We start from the raw sequence: 22,474 nt of genomic DNA, 5'->3' as shown, positions 1-22,474 counted from the left end.
AGAGGCATGTAGTCTAGACGTACCCTAAGAGGCAATGGATGATCTAAAGTTCAGGGAACTTGCATTTAAGTTACTGGACTTATTTCTATCATGGCTGAGGAGAAATCTGCTCAGTTTTATCAGAGCATTTTTCATTAGTAGTGTATTTTTATAAATAAGAAAATCTGACTCTGGCATTGCCCTTTGCATCTATAGATTTCAATGCACTTCACAAAGAAAGTAAGCATTCTTATCCCCATTTTACAAATGGGGTAATGTGCCCAAATGCACCAAACAGGTCAGTTACAGGTCTGGGCACAGAGTCAAGGTCTACTAAGGCTGAGGCCACTGGTCTATCCCCTAAGCAATATTGCCTCCTCTGACAAGTGTAGGAGAGGCTAACGTTCATGGTTGGTTTTAATACATGTGAATAGAATATTAAATTAGAATCTGACCAGGGGAAAAAGCTACTCAAGCTCCTGTCTTCTCATATTTGAAAAGTGTTTGTGTGTGTATGTATCTATATGTTGTGTTGTGTAATGTCACAAAAATTATGCCAGCTCACTTCTGGATGTGGGCAGACCTGTTCTCATATAGGTTCTAAAGCTCTTTACAAACATTATTTGCATATCACCATATCTCTGAGAGGTAACTTATTTCCAATGTAGCAATGAGGATTCAGTGGCTCAAAAAGTTTAAGTAAAATGCCCAACCTGGGGAGAGGGGAAGATAGAGGTATGAACATATGTAAGATCAGCAGAGGAACATAGTAAGTGAACTGTGGGAGAAGAAACTGCCTTCTTAGTTCTTTATGTTTAAGCAGATGTTTAACTTCAACTTTCATATAAATGATATATGATAGTCTATTGATAATTATATAAATTAAGTAGTGGTTGCACCTCCCTAAACCAGGACTCTCTCATCCGTCATCATCTGTGCTCTTGCAGGGCATGGATATTGCTGAATGAGAAAGCCCTGGGGCAGGAGGGCCAGCAGCTGAGACCCCCATGAAAGGTAAGGCCAATGGTAGTGGGGCCAGGACCTCAGCAGCCTGGTGGTAGTAGCGGGGCCATGGTAGTGGGGCATGGGATCCCAGCATCCCAGCCAAGGCTGGGGCACCCTATGCATATCGACCCAGCAATGGAGTTGTGCAGTGGCAGCCCAAGCGGGACTGCCTGCTGGCCTGGCAGTAGGGGATTGAGTAGCAGAAGCCTGACTGGCAGTAAGGCTGGGCTATGGCAGCCCAGTACGGGAAGCTTGTCTGGGGCTGTGGCAGCAGAGCTGGGGCTGTAGCAACCCAGCTGGGGCCATAGCAAGGCTGGTGTTACAGCAGTGGGGCCAGGGCTGTGTGCTGCCATGCCGGCAGTGGGGTTGGAGCAGCAGTTATGGCAGCAGGGCTGGGGCAGCTGTGTTACCTGGCCAGCAGTGGGGCTGAAGGAGCTGGCAGCAGGGAGGGATGGCAAGCTGAGGGGGCTGGTGGCAGGGGACCTTCCCTGGTCCCACAGATTTTCTCATCCGGGACTGCTCAGATCCCGAGGATGCTAGACAAGTGAGGTCCAACCTGGAACAGTCGGACAATCAGGTGGTGAAGCAGCTTCATGCTAGAGACTGGGTTCCAGAAATGACCTGAAGAAATGGTCAACAGCCATAAGTATAGGAGAGTTATAAGTGTGGACATAAGCAAAATGTTGTCATCATACCCTGCCATACATGTCCCTGTAAGCTTCTGCAATCATAAGTCTTTGTGCGTTGCAACGCTTTGTTAGAATATCAATCAACAAGTCCTTTTCACAACCTGGAAAAAAAAATAAGACAAAATGCCTAAATTAAACTTTTACTTATATTTATCATTGTTCAGTGAGCGTATGCAAGATACCACATTTTGTTCAAATCCATTTGCCGTATTTCTTGCAGAAAAAACCTCAACAGTTTAATATCAGATCAGCATTTACGAACATCAATAATATTTATCATGTTTGTATACTTTTCACTTGCTAGTGTACTACTGACAAATAGTCAAGAAATCTGTATTATCATCAGATGCATTACCATATTCTCCAGGGGAATGGATTTGAAAACATCAGTAAAATTGGATAAAGGCTTTCATCAAATGAGAGCTAAGCATTCGGGTAAAATTTACAGCTAAGGCTTGAAAGTTGAGTTTGTATGTGACAATGGTGATTAAATTGTCATTTTCATGTTATTGATCTCCTGTAATGGAATGGCTATTTATGGAGGGACCATTGGTTGTAAAATTGCTGAATAAGGTGCTCAGTTAGATAGTGTACAATAAGCTGTTGAAGGATTATTTATTAATACTGATTTCTGAATGATGCATGAGGACCAGGGGCTACTTTGTGGAAGAAGGTTCTCTATAATCATTAACTTGTGACTGGTGATTAGAGTTACCTGCTAAATTTATGCAGTCAGATGGCTGAAACTCAAAAGAAGATAAAAAACATTTTACAATTAATTCACATATTTTGGTTTTATAACCAAAAGATAACTTTAAACAATTTAATATTGTTTGGCCTTTTAATGACATTTCCAGGACAAATTTATTTTAGTTGAAGACGCAACAGATTAATTTAGCTATATGTGTAATTTAATGTATATATTAAAAACAGGAATTACTGCTGCTGAAAACATTACAAAAATGTATTTTCCTATGTAAAAAGGAACAACATGATACTAAGTTCTTGTTTCTATTTTTTGCACAGGGGAAAAATCTTTTTTTAAGCAGAAGTTATTAAGCCAAACATTTACTATTGATAATCTTTGTCTGTGGAGGTGGCCAGGCATGGAGTGGGAGCATAAACAGTTTTGGAATTAGGTAATGAAGGTAATTTGAGAAAGGCCACATTTCAGAATCATTGCAACAAAAACCACAGGTTATTAGCTGTGGAGTGAAATGTTTCTGCTGATTTGCATTTTAGACTTAGTCTTAGACTTTTAATGGCATCAATTTATGGAATGTGATGTTTTCAGTGGTGACAATGTTTGGGCAAGCCTCACAACTTTAAACTGAGCAGTGAAATAAGTCTGATACAGCAACGAAAGAAAAGTCTTGAAAAATGAATCAATCCACTTGAAAAGCTCATGAATACAATAGTGATGCATTCTGTGTAGAAGCCAGATTCTTTGCTGCACCCAGCATCTACAAAGGCGTAGCAGAAATGAGTCACTTGCAACTTCCTGATCATAAGGCTGATCCTACACAGGTCCAAGTCCCAGAATACTTTTGGGCAGACTTTAAACCCTTCACCTATTAGGTGTTTAATTTTCAGAGGCTTTGTTCCATTAACTTCACTATGATTAATCATATGTCTAGTGGTAAATACATGCTTCAATGCTGTGTTGAACTGATGTCTCAAATTCCACTGGCAAGGCTTCCCTGCACAGGAGCCAGCTGGGGATTGGTGGCCTATAGTAACTACTTGCCAAACATCCTTCTGCCCAGGCTTGGAAGGATATGTCGTATACAAGTTCCTCACCAGCTGAGAGCCATAATGTGAGAACTCTTCACACGTGGGAAATTTAATTTTGGGGGCCAGTATGTAGAAGGAATAACAGCAGGGTAATAAATGGAATTATAAAAGTAAAAAATGGGAGAATTAGGGACACACGTAGCTCTTGTCATGTTTCTTGGTTCCTCCTCAGTCACTTTGAGCAATATTTTCATTAATATACATCTCAGCAGCAACTGTAGCAGACCCAACTGGTGCAGCAGCTGGCGAGCCAGTATCAGGAACAGCAGCAGCAGCTGGTGCGGGAGATCATGGACCAATGACAAACAACCAGGCAGGGCCATGTGACAGATGATCCACCTCTGGGAGGGGAAGAGGACCTGGGGCCCGGCCATAAGCTGCCGATTCGTTTATCGAAGCTGGGACCCAAAGATGATCCTAAAGCCTTTTTGGTAACGTTTGAACGGGTGTCTGTGACAGCCAAGTGGCCGGAGGAGCACTGGGCCACCCTCCTAGCCCAGTTAGCTTATAGGAGTTTGTTGGCAAGGCTCTCTACCTTGGATCTCACCAAGGGGTACTGGCAGATACCCTTGGACCCTGATGCCAGAGAGAAAACAGCCTGCGCGACCCCGTTTGGCCTATGCCACTTCGTCACTATGCCCTTTGGACTCCACGGGGCCACCGCCACCTTTCAGAGTCTGCTGGACCGGATATTACAACAACACTGAATCTATATGGCAGCTTACATATCATCATATTTAGTGATACATGGCTGGAGCACAAGAATCACGTGGAGGCGATACTCTGGACCCATAAGGAGGCAGGGTTGACGGCCAACCCCGAGAAATGTAAGTTCGGACAGAAAGAGGTGACGTACCTAGGCTACACGGTTGGGCGAGGATAGCTAAAACCCCTTGCTGACAAAGTAAGTGCCATACGGGACTACTCAAGACCAAGCACCAAAAGGAAAGTACTCCAATTTCTTGGGCTGGCGGGGTACTACCGCTGGTTTATGGCAAATTTTGCAGCTATAGCAGCCCCCCTGATGGATATGATGTGGAAGGGGCAACCCCAGAAAGTTAAATGGACAGAAGCCAGCTTCGGGGCTTTTCAGACGGCTGGTTAACATGCCTGTATTAGTGCAGCCAGACTTCACAAAACCTTTTGGGGCCAAACGGACGCCTCAGAGTTGGGACTGCGGGCAGTGTTGTCTCAGGAGGTTGGGGGGGCAGAGCACCCTATACTGTATGTAAGCAGAAAACTATTCCCAAGGGAGCGTAATTACGCTACCATTGCGAAAGAAGCCCTGGCTGTGAAATGGGCTATTGAAATACTACATTATTATCTTTTAGGAGACCACTTTGTCCTGGTCACAGATCATGTGCCACTCTGCTGGCTTCAATCTATGAAAGGTACGAATCCCCGGCTGATGCAATGATACGATGCGTGACAGCCTTATCGATTCGAGGTGACCCACTGACCAGGAAGAATCCACCAGAACGCAGACTGGTTATCGTGCCAGGAGGAAAGCAAGAGGAGGGTGAACTTAAGGGGGGAGGTGTGTGACGGGGCAGCAGAGCCCCGCACTTGCAGCCCTTCCCTCCTTATGGAAGACAGGCAGCAGAGCAATGTGGGGCAGAAACCGTCAGCCTGCATGACTAAGCCGGGGCAGCAGAACAGCTCAAGTCCGGTCCCCCTAAATGGGGCTGGAGAGTCCCGAGAGGAGAGGCCCAGTGCATGCTTCAGCGGTGCCACACAAGGGGCCAGCCCCTTCCGGTGTTGCCAGGCAACCGCATGCCACCCCAGCTGACAAAGCTGGCGTGCTTGGGGCTGACTGGGGAGGCGTGGACAGGCAACGTGGTACGTCCCCTGTGGGCTGTGTGCAGGGTGACGTCAGCAAGGACGCCAAAGGGCGAACTGGAGCTGAGGTGAGGGGAATAAAAGGGAGGCTAGAGGAGACACGGGAGGCGAGGTGGGGACAAAGACGAGGGAGTAGAGGAGAAAAGACAGAGAAAGGAAGAAGGAGTTAAAGAGGGACTAGGACAGGAAAGGTCCAGGGTGTGGGAGACTGCGGACAAAAAGGCGTGGCGTGTCCAGGAAACTGGGAGAGAATGCCAAGAGGGGGAGGAAGCAGCCCAGGGCAGAGCTAGGGAGGTAAGCCTGTGGACTGACGAGTTAAGGGGCAGCACCCTGTCAGTCAGGTTGCAGGGGGAGGCACGGCTACCCCTCTACCTTAGGGCCCTGGGTCGGGGCTCAGAGAAAGAGTGGCCCGAGTCCCCCTTCCCCTCCTCTATTGCCTACCGCCCCAGCCAATTGGAGCAGCATCTGCGGTGACAGCCAGGGGAGTAGCCCTACGAGGCCCGACGGGGCCAATTACTTAAGGACTAGATTAACGAGTACTTTCACAAAAAGTATAATTAAAAGAGCCAGTCAATCCAAAATAAAAGGTATATAAAGGCCTTTCAAACTAAACTGCACTTTCAAATTATATTGACTCAAAACTGTTGCAGGAGAATAGGCAACTGTATACTGAACCCTTGCATAACCAAAAGGTTACAAATGGTATCCACCGAATGTTATCTGTGATCTTTGTAAAATTTTTGTGCAATATCTAGGACAAACCTTAAGAAGAGCTATCCCATCCATAGGACAGTTTGGGATGGCCTCTCCAGGCCCCTCACTTTGTGTAGGCCCTGCTGTGGCCATCCCAAGCATCCTATGGAGGGGACTATCCCCCATATTTAGTTTAGCTCGCAAAACCCAGGGCAGCCTGAAATATTACCTGGGGGGCCTGAAGCTTTGTCTGTGGAGTCGGGCTCCCATGTATTCATTGAGGTGGCGGGAGCCATGGGAAGTGAGTGATGCAGCAGTCTGCTCCATCCTGCCACCATTTCCCAGGCAGGTCACTCCATGCCCCATGCCAAGCCCCCTGGTAATCCCATGGATTGTGTCACTCTGGGGAGTGATCTTGAGGAAGGTGTGTAATGGAGGGAAGAATGTGGAGCAGGAAGAAGCAGGGCAGGGCAGAGTGATGCATGGGTGGGGTGTGGGGAAGGGATAGAGTGGGGGTGGGGCAGAACAGGGGCAGGAAAAGTCAGGCAAGCCCTGGGCCCCCATGCCTCCTAGGGATGGCTCTAACTTTTAGGCCATTTCATTACAAACGTAAATTTTTCTGCATTATTGTGGGAAAGGCATATAACTTTTTAAGGGGGAGACAGGACTAACACAACCATTACAAAGTATTATGTACTCAAAGGATGTTTAAAACCATGTACTACTAGACAAAATAGAACTTTTGATTGAGTCCTAGGAAATACTTGGGAGGAGAGGAATACAAATTGTTCATCTTAGTAGCTATTCTTCTGAAGCTGTGCTTTAAAGAGAAGTCTATTGTCTAGCTGATTAACTATTCATGGTCTCTTCAATAATCCAAATTAGCTGAAGGAGGGAATCACTAACTCATGGGAGAACTAGTTCTGAATTAAAACTGATCATCACAGGAAATTCCTGTTTGGAGGTTTTGAAGGACTCATTAGAGGGGTGTGGTCTCTAGTAGGCTTAATAGCATGCATATAAGTTCATATTTAAAATATTTTCTCTGTAAGACTTTTACTTTAAGAATAAAAGTGCTTGCTTAGAAAAACCTGAGGTAACTTCTAACTACTGGCAATTACAGTGTAATTAGTCTCTGAAGAGCAAACAGAGTGCAGATGCTGGCCATTTAGGCTGTCTGGTTTGCTGAGGGCATAATACAGTAGAAGCTGGCAACTGTTCAACACCAACATACCCCTGTCAGAAGAGAGATGTTTGTTTTAATCAAAAACAGTTGACAGCACAGGAGCTATGATTGAATCTCCTTTCTGAATCACAGATGGGGAATATAGGTGCAGTTAACCTGAACTGTGACATGTACTGTACCCCACTCTGTTGGAGATGCAGCAGATCAGATTGCTTTTCAATTATTTTTATTTAATACCTGTACTATGGTAGCACCCAGAAGGCCCAATAAGGAGTGAGTCCCAGTGATCTCTATAATGTATATACACATAAAACATGGTGATGTATCCTGAAGAGTTCATAATTTAATTTAAGATAAAAGTGATTATAACAAATAAGATGGAAGTAGAAGAGAAAACTAGAGCAACAGCAATTTGAAAATGTATTAAATAGGCTGAGCTTAAAGTAATGGTTCCCATTCATTAATTTATTTTCAATAACTGAGAGTCCCCCAGTGGTCCTTGACTTAGGTATGATCACTTGGCAGGTGCTAGTGGGCATCACACTAGAAATGAATCAACGGGGGCCTGAAAGGCACAGTAATAACTTTAAAGTGAGTAGATTTAAAAGTTACATATTTTTTTCCTCCAAAAGATTTTACTTAAAAAACCCTTAAATTTTTCATTTCTTGAAATTCATAAAACAAATCATCCAGCCAGTAGCTGATAAAAATTGTAACCAATATAAAATGAAAACCTAAAATATTTCAAGATATCTTTAGTTGAAAATGTACTCTGGTCAAAAGTGTAATTGAAAATTCAGTATCTACCAATGTTATTTGCACATTTACCTCAGGGAGCTTGTTCTATTAAGTTAGACACAAATGGATAAAGTTAGGTAGATAAATTCGCTGAATTTGCAAGGGATGAAATATGAGCATCCACTAAACGTTTATTACATGTGTTTAGAGTGCCAATCGTCTTCTGTGAGGTAAGCTCTTTTATGAATTAGGGGCTGTTTCCTCAATAAAATTTCAGAGCATTAAAAATGGGCAAATGAGAGCAGTTTATTGCCAGATGTCATTTCTCATTAGAAACATTAAATTCATATTAGGAACATTATCATTCAGTATTTTCATTACTCAATTACTTGCTTTATATAACCCTTCCATAAATATTACTTTATGCAACTGACATGATTCTCTTTATCAGCAAGTCTATTAATGACATTGTTTTAATCATCATGTTGCATGCAATTGTAAAAATTGTTGATTCATAACAAGCTTCTCAAATGTAAAAAAAAGTGCTTAAGTGAAAGTTAGAGGTAACCCACAGAAGTTTTTGGTTGGAAACTTTAGGGATGGTTAGTATGGTGTTGGAAGAAGATAATCTTTGAGGTTCACTGGTATTATTCTGAATGAGTTCTTGATTTTTTTTGAGGTGGTACAGCTTTTATTATGTTAATTTTACTTCATAGTTTGCTTTGACAAATTTGATCTGTACTGAGAAAATAGGGCAATCAGCTAGTTAATTAAGGTGTCTGTACATGAATGCAAGAAGCCAGGGAAACAAGCAAGAAGAACTATAAGTCCCGGGATAGTAAAAGAAATGAGATTTCAATGGGGTAACTTGATAGGATGACTTGCATTATTCAAGAATGTCATGAAAGAGTTTAAACTATTCAGGAAGGACAGGCAAGGGAGAAAAAGGTGAAGGAATTGCTCCATAAGTACGAGAGCAGTATGATTGCTCAGAGCTCCAGTATAAAAGGAAGAAAAGCCTGTTGAAAATCTTTGGATTAAGTTTAGAACTATTAACTGTGGTTTGTAACCTATCATTTAAATTAGTTTTTGTACCTAATGACTGGAAGATAGCTAATATGATGCCAATATTTTAAAAGGGCTGTAACAGTGATCCTGGCAATTACAGTCCTATAAGTCTAGTGTCAATACTGGGCAAATTAGTTGAAACTAAGTAAAGAAGAAAATTGTCAGACACATAGATTAACATAATTTGTTGGAGAAACATCAGCATGGTTTCTGTAAAGAGAAATCATGCCTTACTAATCTACTAGATTTCTTTGAGGGGGTCAACAAACACGGGGAATCCAGTAGATATAATGTACTTAGATTTCCAGAAAGCCTTTGAGAAGGTCCATCACCATAGGCTCTCAAGAAAAGTAAATTGTCATGGGATAAGAGGGGAAGTCCTATCACGGATTGATAATTGGTTAAAAGACAGGAAACAAAGAGTAGGAATAAATGATAAGTTTTCAGAATAAAGAGAGGTAACTAGTGGTGTCCCCTAAGGGTCCACACTGGGACCAATCCCGTTCAACCTATTTATAAGTGATCTGGAGAAAGGGGCAAACAGTGAGGTGGCAAAATTTGCAGATGATACCAAACTGCAAAGCAGATCGTGAAGAGCTTCAGAAAGATCTCACAAAACTAAGTGATTGGGCAACAAAATGGCAAATGAAATTTAATGTTGGTAAATGTAAAGTAATACATATTGGAAAAAATAATCCCAACTATACGTACAGTATGATGTGGAGTAATTTAGCTATAACTACTTAAGAGAGAACTTGAAGTCATTGTGGATGGCTCTATGAAAACATTCACTCAATGTGCAGCAACAGTCAAAATAGCAAACCGAATGTCAGGAATGATTAAAAAAGGGATAGAGAATAAGACAGAGAACATCTTATTGCCTCTATATAAAACCATGATACACCCACATCTTGAATATTGCATACAAATGTGGTTGCCTCATCTCAAAAAAGATATGTTGGCATTGGAAAAGGTTCAGAAAGGGCAACAAAATGAATAGGGTTTTGGAACGAGTTTCATATGAAGAGAGATTTAAAAGACTGGGACTTTTCAGCTTAGAAAAGAGGAAACTAAGGGGGGATATGATAGAGGTCTATAAAATCATGACTGGTGTGGAAAAAGTGAATAAGGAAAAGTTATTATTTACTTGTTCCCATAACATAAGAACTAGGGATCACCAAATAAAATTAATAGGTAGCAGGTTTAAAACAAACAAAAGGAAGTTTTTCTTCACACAGGACCTGGTCAGTCTGTGGAACTCCTTGCCAGAGGAGGTTGTGAAGATCAAGACTTCAAAAGAGTTTAAGAAAGAACTAGATAAATTCATGGAGGTTAGGTCCATCAATGGCTATTAGCCATTCTGGGTAGGAATGGTGTCCCTAGCCTCTGTCAGAGGCTGGGAATGGGTGTCAGAAGAGGGATTGCTTGGAGATTCCCTGTTCTGTTCACTCCCTATGTGGCATCTGGCATTGGCCACTGTTAGAAGACAGGGTACTGGGCTAGGTACACCTTTGGTCTGACCCAGTATGGTTGTTCTTATGTTCTTATGATCTTAGAGGCAGAAGCAACAAGGGTGATGTCGTGGTGTGGGTCTGATATAGACTGCCTGATCAAGTGGATGAGGCTTTCTTCAGACAACTAACAGAAGCTTCCAGATCACAGGCCTGGGTTCTCACTGGGGATTTTAATTACCCTGACATCTGTTGGGGGACCAACACAATAGTACACAGACAATCCAGGAAATTTTTTGAAAATGTTGGGGACAACTTCTGGTACAAGTGCCAAAAGAAGGAACCAACCATGCTCAACTTGACCTACTGCTCACAAACAGGAAGGAATGAGTAGGGGAAGTGGATGTGGGACAACCTGGCAGCAGTGATCATGAGATGGTTGAGTTGAGGATCCTGATCAAAGGAATAAAGGAGAGCAGAAAAATACAGACTTTGGACTTCAGAAAAGCAGACTTTGACTTCAGGTAATTGATGGCCAGAACTCCTTGGGATGCTAACATAAGGGGGAAAGGAATCCAGGAGAGCTGTCTGTATTTTAAAGGAGCCTTCCTGAAGGCTCAAAAACAAATCTTTCCAATTTGAAGTAAGAAAAGCTAATGCGGTAGGCAACCAGTTTGGCCTAACAGTGAAATCTTTGATGAGCTTAAACACAAAAAGGAAGCTTACAAGAAGTGGAAACTTGGATAGATGACTAGGAAAGAGTATAAATATATTGCCTGAGTACGCAGGAAGATCATCAGGAAGGCCAAAAGTACAATTAGAATTGTAGCTAGCAAAGGATGTGAAAGGTAACAATAAAGGTTTCTACAGGCATGTTAGCAATCAAAGAGTGGTCAAGGAAGATGTGGGATCCTCACTGAATGAGGGAGGTAGCCTAGTGACAGAAGATGTAGAAGAAGCTTAAGTACTCAATACTATTTTTTTGCCTCTGTTTTCACAAAGGGTGTGTCTAGACTACAGGGTTTTGTCGACAAAAATGTCGACAAAACTATACCTGCGTCTACACTACCGCTGAGTTCTGTCGAAGGAATAACGCCTTTTGTCGACAGAGTTCTGTCGACAGAAGGCATTATTGCGTGTAAACTGTCCTTTGCGTCTATACTGCCATGTCGACAAAGCAGCTTGCTTTGTCGACAGAACTGAATGTAGTCTAGACGCTCTTTGTCGACAGAAGCCTGTAGTCTAGACTACCCAAACAAGGTCAACTCCCAGAGTGCTGCATTAGGCAGCACAGTATGGGGAGGAGGTGGGCAGTCCTCTGTCAAAAAAGAACAAGTTAAGAACTATTTAGAAAAACTCTTTAGAAAAACTAAACATCCATGGGGCCAGATCTAATGCATCTGAGGGAGTTGGCTGATGTGATCACAGAACCATTGGCCATTACATTTGAAAATTTATGACAATTGGAGATGCCACAAATGATTGGAAAAAGGCAAATGTAGTGCCCATCTTTTAAAAAGGGAAGGAGAATCCATGGAACTACAGACCAGTCAGCCTCACTTCAGTCCAACGAAAAATCATAGAGGGAATCCTCAAGGAATCTATTTTGAAGCACTTGGAAGAGAGGAAAGTGATCAGGAATAGTCAACATTGAGTCACCAAGGTCAGGTTATGTCTGAACAACCTGATTGCTTTCTATGATGAGGTAACTGGCTCTGTGGATATGGGAAAGGTGGTGGACATGATACATTTTGACTTTAGCAAAGCTTTTGATATAGTCTCCCCCAGTATTTTTGCCAACAAGTTAAAGTTAAAGAAGTATGAATTGGATAAATGGACTGTAAAGTAGGTAGAAAGCTGGCTCAATGGGTAATGATCAATGGTTCAATGTCTGGTTGACAGTAAGTATCAAATGGAGTGCCCCACTGGTTGGTTCTGGGACTGGTTTTGTTCAACATCTTTTTTAATGACCTGGATGAGGGGATAGATTGCACTGTTAACAAGTTTGTGGATGACACTAAACTAGGGAGAGAGGTAAATATGCGAGAAGATAGGAATAGGGTCCAGAGTTATCTAGACAAATTGGAGGATTGGGACAAAAGAAATCTGATGAGATTCAGCAAGGACAAGTGCAGAATCCTGCACTTTGGATGGAAGCACTGCTACAGGCTGAGGACTGACTTGCAGCAGTTTGGCAGAAATGGACCTGGGGATTACAGTGGATGAGAAGCTGGCTATGAGTCAACAGTTACCCTGGTAGCCAAAGAGGCTAATGACATATTAGGATGCAGGAGGAGTACTGCCAGCAGATCTAGAGAAGTGATTATTCCCCTTTATTTGGCACTGGTGAGGCCACATATGGAATATTGCATCCAATTCTTGGCTCCCCATTGATGTGGACATATTGGAGAAAGTCCAGAGGGGGGCAACTAAAATGACTGGGTTACTGAAGCACATTATTTATGAGGAGATGCTGAAGGATTTGGGATTATTTAGTCTACAGAAGAGAAAGCTGCCTTCAACTATCTGAAAGGGTTTCCAAAAAGGCTGGAGCCAAATTGTCCTCCAGAGGGACAGATGACAGAATGAGGAACAATGGTCTCAAGTTGTAGGGAGGAGGTCTAAGCTGGATATTAGAAAATAACCCTGTTTCACTAGGATGATAGTGAAGACTGGAATGGGTTACCTAGGGAAGTAGTGGAATCTCCATCCCTAGAGGTTTTTAAGTCTCAGCTTGACAAAGCCCTGGCTGGGTTGATTTAATTGGGATTGGTCCTGCTTTGGGCAGGGAGCTGGACTTGATGATCTCCTGAGGTCTGTTCCAACCCTATGATTCTATGATATTAGATGCAAGAGCTATGGCCTGTATTATGTTTCCATGTGCTGATCATGGTAATAAAACCTTCTACAATATAACCACAATGTCATCAGCCTCTAATACAATAGATTTTCTTGTTTAAGTGGTATAACAACATTTGCTCACCACATGGCAGGCTGTTGACTCTCATAAATGATATGGATGTCATTTTATTAGTCTCTTATCTGGAATCTGATCATGTGCACACTGAAGTCAATAGCAAAGCTCTTGTTCTGTTCAGAGGCACAGCTTCATACTCCAGTGTGCAGTTTCAAATCCAATTTATTGTTTTTACTTTTCAGAGAACAGTTATTTCAGAAATGGAAAACTACTTTTCATTAGAAACAAATCTCTTGAATTCAGTTGTCAGCATAACAATTGTTTATCTCCATAAGTAAAATTACTCATGTGGGAGCTGCTATTGAGCTCAGTGGGACTACTCATGTGAGTAATTTTACTTACATGCATAAGCACATAAGAATGACCATACTATGTCAGACCAAAGGTCCATCCAGCCCAGTACCCTGTCTGCCAACAGTGGCCAATGCCAGGTGTCCTAGAGGGAGTCAATCGAACAAGTGATGATTAAGCGATCTCTCTCCTTCCATCCATCTCCACCCTCTGACAAACAGAGACTAGGGACACCATTCCTTACCCACACTGGCTAATAGCCATTTATGGACTTAACCTCCATGAATTTATCTAGTTCTCTTTTAAACCCTGTTATAGTCCTAGCCTTCACAACCTCCTCAGGCAAGGAGTTCCACAGATTGACTATGCACTTTGTGAAGAAGAACTTCCCTTCATTTGTTTTAAACCTGCTGCCCATTAGTTTTATTTGGTGGCCCCTAGTTCTTATGTTATGGGAACAAGTAAATAACTTTTCCTTACTCACTTTCTCACACCAGTCATGATTTTATAGACCTCTATCATATCCCCCCCCCACCTTAGTTTCCTCTTTTCCAGCTGAAAAGTCCCCGTCTCTTTAATCTCTCCTCATATGGGACTCATTTCTTGCAGGAGGTATAAGGGATCTGTCGAAAAAGGCTTTCCTTCTCGACAGATCCTCCTTTAGACTGCCTCTTTTTGCCGACAAAGTGCTGAGTTGGCAAAACACGGAGGCCATTTTTATGCAAATTAGGTACCAGATATTTAAATCCCTACCACAATGTTGACCTGCCTAATCTGCATCCCTCTGCCAACAGAGAGATGAAGTCTAGACATACCCTCACTGTTTACCCCTTTCTCCAGATCATTTATGAATAAGTTGAATGGGATTGGTCCCAGGACAGACCCTTGGGGAAAACCACTAGTTACCCCTCTCCATTCTGAAAATTTACCATTTATTCTGACCCTTTGTTTCCTGTCTTTTAACCAGTTCTCAGTCCATTAAAAAGGATCTTTCCTCTTATCCCATGACAACTTAATTTATATAAGAGCCTTGGTGAGGGACCTTGTCAAAAGCTTTCTGGAAATCTAAGTACACTATATCTACTGGATCCCCCCTGTCCACATGTCTGTTGACCCCTTCAGAGAACTCTACTAGATTAGTAAGACATGATTTCCCTTTACAGAAACTATGTTGACTTTTGCCCAGCAAATTATGTTCTTCTACGTGTCTGACAATTTTATTCTTTACTATTGTTTCAACTAATTTACCCGGTACTGACGTTAGACTTACTGGTCTGTAGTTTCCGGGATCTCTAGAGCCCTTTTTAGATATTGGCGTTACATTCACTATCTTCCAGTCACTGGGTACAGAAGCTGATTTTAAGGGTAGGTTACAAACCATAGTTAATAGTTCTGCAATTTCACATTTGTGTTCTTTCAAAACTCTTGGGTGAATGCCATCTGGTCCTGGTGACTTGTTACTGTTAAGTTTATTGATTAATTCCAAAACTCCTCTAATGACACTTCAATCTGTGACAAGTCCTCAGATTTGTCACCTACAAAGGACGGGTCAGATTTGGGAATCTTCCTTACATCCCCAGCCGTGAAGACTGAAGCAAAGAATTCATTTAGTTTTTTCATAATGACTTTATCATCTTTAAGTGCTCCTTTTGTATCTCGATCATCCAGGGGCCCCACTGGTTGTTTAGCAGGCTTCTTGCTTCTGATGTACTTAAAAAACATTTTGTTATTACATTTTGAGGTTTTGGCTAGCTGTTCTTCATACTCCTTTTTGGCTTTTCTTTTTACATTTTTACACTTAATTTGGTAGTGTTTATGCTCCTTTCTGTTTACCTCACTAGAGTTGACTTCCACTTTTTAAAAGATGTCTTTTTATCTCTCTCAGCTTCTTTTACATGGTTGTTAAGCCACGGTGGCTCTTTTTTAGTTCTTCTACTATGTTTTTAAATTTGGGGCATACATTTAAGTTGGGCCTCTATTATGGTGTCTTTGAAAAGTGTCCATGCGGCTTGCGGAGATTTTACTTTAGTCACTGTACCTTTTAATTTCTGTTTAACTAACCTCCTCATTTTTGAACAGTTCCCTTTTTGCATAATCGTTAGCTACACTGGGGCAACAAATTGCCAACCCTTCAGGATAAAGTAAATGAGGGGAATAAATGGACATAGCTTCATTGAAGTCAAACTGCTTTAATTTTTCAGATAAGTAGGTCATGCATGAAAACAGAAGTTTGTCCCAATGTTTTTACATGGTTAAATTTAAGGTATATTAAAATGTGTTATTAACATTTGTATTTAATAGGCAATGGACTGAATCTTGTCTATTTTTATCCCAGTGAAAATATGACTCATTAAAAGTTCTTGTATGATATGGGACAAAGTAGACATAGCCAAATGGAGGCACGTATGCTTGGATGAAGAAAATGGCTGGAGAGAATGTCAGATTTGGTTTTGTAAGTAGGACTGTCATTTAATCACTGTTAAATCAAGCAGTTAACTCAAAACAAATTAACTCTATTAAAATGTATCATAATTAATCACAGTTTTAATTGTGCTGTTAAACTATAGTAGAATACTAATTTAAATTTATTATAATTATTTTCAGAGGTTTTTATACTTTTTGACTATGATGATTTCAATCACAACAGAAAACAATATGTATACTATATATTATTTTGATTAAATATTTGCACTGTAAAATGGTATTTTTCAGTTCACCCCATACAAGTACTGTAGTTCAATCTCTATCATCAAAGTGCCACATTATCAACAATCTACAACTTATCCTGGAAAATGAACCCTTACTCTCACAGGCCTTGGGGGACAGGATAGTCCTTGCCTACAGACAACCCCCTAATCTCAAACAAATTATTTCCAGAACCCATGCAACACACCTCCATCATACTCATCCAGGAACCCACCCCAGCAATCAAGTTCAGTGCCAACTCTGTTCACAGATCTATACAAGTGATATCATCAGAGGATCTAACCACGTAAACCATCACACCACAGGCTCATATAATTGAATATCCACCAATGTGATCTAGGCTATCTAGTGCCAGCAATGCCCCTCTGCCATGTATATTGGCCAAATTGAATAGTCTCTATGAGAAGGATTAATGGACACAAATCAGATATTCGAAAAGGTAACACAGAAACCTGTTGGGGAACATTTTATGTTGCCCAGGCACTCATTAATGGATCTCAAAGTCACCAATTTAAAAAAACCAGCTTTAAAGGGAAGCTGCAGAACTTAATTTCATTTACAAGTTTGATACCTACAATAGACGTTTAAAGAAATCTTAACAGGATTACCTGTTATATCCCACATCCTAAAGACATAAAAGGCCAGGTACTTAAGAACACTTAAAACCCTCTCTATCAGCTTCATGTAGCAAGGAAACTCTAATTGACTATTCTTTTCCCATTTTTTCTCTTCTCCTTTCCCTCTCCATCCCCTCTCTCTGATATTTATTTGGAACTTGGACCCCTTAAACTCCATTCATCTAAAGAAGTGGGATGTGCCCACAAAAGCTCATGATACCATCTACATTTTTTTTAGTCTCTAGGGTGCTGCAAGACTATTTGTTACTTTTTAAAGTTCTTTCAGTTACAGACTTACATGGCTACTCCTCTGAAACATATAAATGTAAATTTGTTTGTTTGTTTGCTCTACATAATGGCACTCTGATAAAACAATGTAAAACTTTAGAGCTTACAAATCCACTGAGTCTTACTCCTTGTTCAGCCTATCACAAAGTCAAACAAGACTGTTATATTTACGGGAAATAGTGTTGCCTGCTTCTTATTTACAATGTCATCTAAAAGTGAGAACAGGTGTTTGCATGGAACAGCTGTAGTGGGCATTAAAAGGTATTTATGTGGCAGATATGCTAAACATTCTTATGCCCCTTTATGTTTCAGCCACTATTCCAGAACCAGAAGGCATGCTTGCATGCTGGTAATGCTTGTTAAAAAATAATGCGTTAATGAAATTTGTGACTGTACTCCTTGAGGGAAAATTTTGTCTCCTGCTCTGTGGCCTTGCCCACATTCTGTCATATAGTTTGTGTTATAGCAGTTTTGGATAATGATCCAACATATGTTGTTTGAAGAACAATTTCACTGCAGATCTGACAAAATGCAAAGAAGGTACCACTGTGAGATTTCTAAAAATAGCTACAGCACGCGATCCCTGGTTTGAGAATCTGAAGTGCCTTCCAAAATGGAGGAGGGACAAAGTGTGGAAAATGCTGTCAGAAGCCTTGAAAGAGCAACACTCTGATGCAGAATGTACAGAACCTGAGCCACCAATAAAGAAAATCAATCTGTTGTTGGTAGCATCTGACTCAGATGAGGAAAATGAACATGTGTCAATCTGCATTGCTTTGGATTGTTATTGAGCAGAACTTGTCATCAGCATGGAAGCATGTCCTACTTAACATATTAATGTTTAGTGTATCTGGCATGTAAATATGTTGCAATGCATGCTACAACAGTGCCATATGAACACACTTCCAGGTGACATTGTAAGTAAGAATCAGTCAGCATTTTTTCCCATTAGTATAAACAAACTTGTTTGTCTTAGGGTGCGTCTACACAACCGGGCTTAACTCGAAATAAGCATGCAAACTGAGCTACATCAGTTGAGTATTTTATTTTGAAATAGCTTATTTCAAAATTGGGAGTGACTATACAGCACTTACTCCAAAATAAAGTACTCTTGCTCCAACTTCCCTTACTCCTCATACAATGAGGGTTACAGGATTCGGAATAAGAACTCCTCCAGCTTGAAAGTATTTCGACATTATTTCAAAATAACTGTCTACTGTGTAGATGTGGACTAGTTATTTCAAAATAATGTTGCTGCGTAGAAGTGACCTTGGTGATTGGCTGAATAAGAAGGATTGAGTGGATTTGTAGGCTCTAAAGTTTTACATTGGATTTTTTTAGTGTCGTAATTGTAAAAAAATCTACATTTGTAAATTGCACTTTCACAATAAAGAGTTTGTATTACAGTACATGTATGAGATTAACTGAAAATACTATTTCTTTTGTTTATTCTTTACAGTGCAAATATTTGTCATAAAAATAATATAAAGTAAGCACGGTATACTTTATATTCTATATTGTATTTGAAATCAATATATTTGAAAACATCTAAATATTTAAATAAATTATACACTATTATTATTTAGCAGTATGATTCAAATTGCAATTTATCATGGTTTTTAATCATGATTAGTTTTTTTAAACCATTGGACAGCCCTAGTTTTCAAACTTGTAAAAAGCCAAATAGGATGAATTTTAGGTTTCTTACAGGCAGCAATCCTGATCAGGAAACTGTATCTGTCAAAGATTCAAATATTATGACCCCTTGCAATACCAACAACATGAAAACAGGAAAACAAAATCAGAAGAGAAAAAATGCTTCAATAAACAGCATTTTGTCTGTTTTTTGTGTAGAGTTCATAGATTAGCCATTCCTCAAGAGGAATCAATAATGTAAGCTATCTTTTTTTAGCAATGATTGATATTTTAAAAGTCTATATCCTTTTAGAATAGTTAATTTTAGATGTAATAATTAAAATACTGTTCTTTTGCCTCAAGAGTACTAGTAAAACAAAAGATAAGAAAAGGAAACTTATTACAAAAAACAAAACAAAACAAAAAACTCACCTCCAAAAAAACCCCAAACAAACAAACAAAAAACTAAAAGCTTTGAATGAGTTGTCTTAGGCTTGTGTCTACCCTGAACATCCTCTAATTCTTGTTAATGTAATTGCACAGTTTCTTTTAATGTCAGTGATTTATGATTTTTAGTTAAAAATCAAGTATTGCTTCTCTTTTTCCTCTTTCTATGCTCAATGGCTGTTTCTACAAGTGTTCTTTTTCTCAGGGTTAGGATGAGTTGAAATAAGAGATGGCTTGGAATTATCAGTCAGGATACACACCTATTCCTTGTAGGGCTCCCCCTAGTACCTGGGCATCCATAACTGGGTTGAAATTTGGAGCTGGGAAGATTGTTCCTTGCATTTGCTAAGAGAGAAAAGAGATACTGTTATTTGTAATGAATAATTAATTGTATACAAGACATCATCAGAATTATGAACATAAACCCAGATTTTGGAATCCTTGCTCATATGAACAATCCTTCCTTTAGTAAGTAAAACACTGAAGCCAAACACTTGGCTTTCTGGAGCCTATGTATGTAATGAGTAAAAGTTGCATTTTTTTAAACCCATTTACACTCAAAACACATACATTAGTTTCTATGAGTTACTAGGAAATATTCCACAAGTGACCAGTAAACAATATTAATATTAACAATATTAATCCTTGCATTCCAACCTGATTAAAGGGGTATAAGCAACTTGATTATCACATTTCCACTGAAAATTGGGTACCTATTATTGTAAATAGCTTCTACAGTGATTATAACACCTGATATTAGAGAACAATATTTGTTTACTTTAAATGCACAAGAGGTAGGTGTGAAAAGAGAAAAAGGGAACAGGTATATTCAAACATGTTCAGGAGCACTGACAGCCTGCATAGGTCCTTGGACAAGGTGGGGAGGCTGGCCTAGGATGGAAGAGACAGGTCCAGGCAAGCCCTGGGCACCACAGAGTGCAGTGCATCCCTCCCAGTCTTAAGAGCCACACGTAGCATGTGGTGAGGTGCTCTGGTGGCAATTTAAAGAGTCTGGGGCTCCTGTTGCTGCTCCTGCCACAGTACATAGGAAAATAAGAATGGCCATATTGGGTCAGACCAAAGGTTCATCTAGCCCAGTATCCTGTCTTTCAACAGTGGCTAATGCCAGGTGCCCCAGAGGGAATGAACAGAAGAGGTAACCATCAAGTGAGCCATCTCCTGTCACCCATTCCTAACTTCTGAATGGGATACCATTCCTACCCTTCTATCCTCCATGAATTAATCTAGCTAATTTTTTAACCCTGTTAAACTCTGCCTTCACAATAACATCCTCCTGCAAGGAGTTCCACAGGTTGACTGTGCATTGTGTGAAGACCCTTGTGTGAAGAAGTAGCAGTGATGGTGGCCTGGAGCCCTGGGCACCTTTGAATCGCTGGGCCCCAGGGCAGCTGCCCCCTTTCTCCTCCCCTCTTGTCAGTGGACCTAGACATGTTTGACATATCAGGCTCACCTGAAAAACATGAAGAAAATGCTTTTAGCATTTTTTTAAAGCTAGGATGTTATTTGAAGGGTGGCTAATCAGAAAGCAATGCTTTAAGTTAGCTATTCTTAAAAAATTCAAGTTGAGGAAAAATAAAATAAAACAATGACATTTGATATAGTTGTGAGTGTTATAAAGGAATAAGAGTGCCCCAAGCAGAATTCAGATTAAGGTCTTCCTCTGTTTAGTACAGAGTTCTAGATCTTTGAAGCTGCACTGAAGTAGGATAAAGTAAAAACATGACTCACATTCAGTTCCAATACTCTCTGTCCAGCAGTAAAATGGTGGAACAAAGATTAGACATACATGTTCCACTGTTTCAGAAATAGTTGGCACTGAACAGTCAAACTGAATACAAAAATGATATTTTAGTTTAATTTTCTTAAAATCAAGCAGATGTCTTGTTCCTTAAATAAGCCACCCAAAGTATAGACACACCAGAAAAAAATAATTTCAGAATTGGAAATTCTAATTAATTCCAGTTGATAAAATTTAAAAGAGCTGTCGGATCTAGCACTCACAATAGATCAGTAACAAATTTCATGCACATGGAATTTGTTTTTAAGATTGGGTAGAGAGGATGTTTTCATAAAACTGGTGTGGCTTATGGTTATCTCCACATGGATGTGAAAGATCAATGGAAACAATATAAATCTAATTTGTCTAGGTATTTTCATAGTGTCCAGTAAAAACAAATCTTAACTTAGATATTCTTTGATGTATTGGTATATAGGCACCATTAATATTGTAGGCAGATGTGAGAGAAAATAATTTAAAAATCTAGTCAATCAGTTGCTTCTACTTTATGCTGAAATTATTTCTCTCTGCCCAATTCTGCAGACTTAAAGTATAAAGGTATGTCTACACTACAGCGTTATTTTGAATTAACTTAATTCAAATTAGTTAATTCGAAATAAGCTAATTCAAAATAACGCATATAGACACAAAAACTAATTCAAAATAGCATTTTTCTAATTCGAAATAGTATATCCACATTGAGTGGACCCTGAATCAAAGACAAGGCTGGTTGGAACCAGTGCCAGCAGGGCATCAGGGTCGGACTTAGTGTGTGGGGCTGCTGCCTCAGGCTAACCGAGGTCTGTGCTTAAAGGGACCCGACCCTCCCATCTTGAACAGATAGTTCTCAGGTTTCTCTGCTTGCTGGTCTACCTCCCTGAGGGACAGCAAAGCATTTGTGTCTCGGAGTGCTCTGCTTGCCCTCACTCGGGGCACCACGGCACTCTGCAATATGGAACCAGACCTGCCCCTGCAGACTCGGCTGTGTCTCGTTGCCAGCAGCCTGGCTGCACTGTCTGCAGGCTGCCATCCGGGAGGACCATTGAGGAGCTGTCAGGATCTAGGGGCGCCTGCAGGAGAGCTTCCACCCTGAGGAGCGCTAACAGTCTCCCCGGTCTGCCCCACCAGGGGCTTGTGCCCCATTCCTCCCTCTCGTCCTTCCACTTACCCTTCCCTAGCCCCCCCTTCCTGATGTCAAATAAAAGACACATATTTTCAAAAATAACAATTCTCTTTATTGAACACAACTGGGGAGGGGGAATGAAACTGTGGG

At 40.7% G+C, this 22,474-nt stretch overlaps 1 protein-coding gene and 1 long non-coding RNA gene across 5 annotated transcripts in view; one reads left to right on the top strand and one right to left on the bottom strand.

The window, feature by feature from the left end:
- Nucleotides 1-22,474, top strand: part of LOC112546253 (uncharacterized) — a 245,657-nt gene that overhangs the window by 31,145 nt on the left and 192,038 nt on the right. For 3 of the 4 annotated variants that reach the window (XR_012904209.1, XR_012904207.1, XR_012904206.1), the window contains one exon: nt 16,046-16,162. The exons of the other annotated variant lie outside the window; for it this stretch is intronic. This is a non-coding gene — a long non-coding RNA (uncharacterized LOC112546253). The remainder of the gene's footprint in view (nt 1-16,045; nt 16,163-22,474) is intronic. 4 annotated transcript variants of the gene reach the window in all.
- ANXA10 (annexin A10) overlaps nt 1-22,474 on the bottom strand; it is a 65,640-nt gene that overhangs the window by 22,697 nt on the left and 20,469 nt on the right. The window contains exons 2-3 of the mRNA XM_006111697.4: nt 19,664-19,748; nt 1,680-1,774 (exon numbers count right to left, since the gene is read on the bottom strand). Of these exons, the coding sequence (XP_006111759.1) occupies nt 1,680-1,774; nt 19,664-19,748 (180 nt within the window). The remainder of the gene's footprint in view (nt 1-1,679; nt 1,775-19,663; nt 19,749-22,474) is intronic.

This window comes from Pelodiscus sinensis, chromosome 5, assembly GCF_049634645.1.
Source record: "Pelodiscus sinensis isolate JC-2024 chromosome 5, ASM4963464v1, whole genome shotgun sequence".
Taxonomy (NCBI): domain Eukaryota; kingdom Metazoa; phylum Chordata; order Testudines; family Trionychidae; genus Pelodiscus; species Pelodiscus sinensis.
This window is presented reverse-complemented; position numbering and strand designations above follow the sequence as displayed.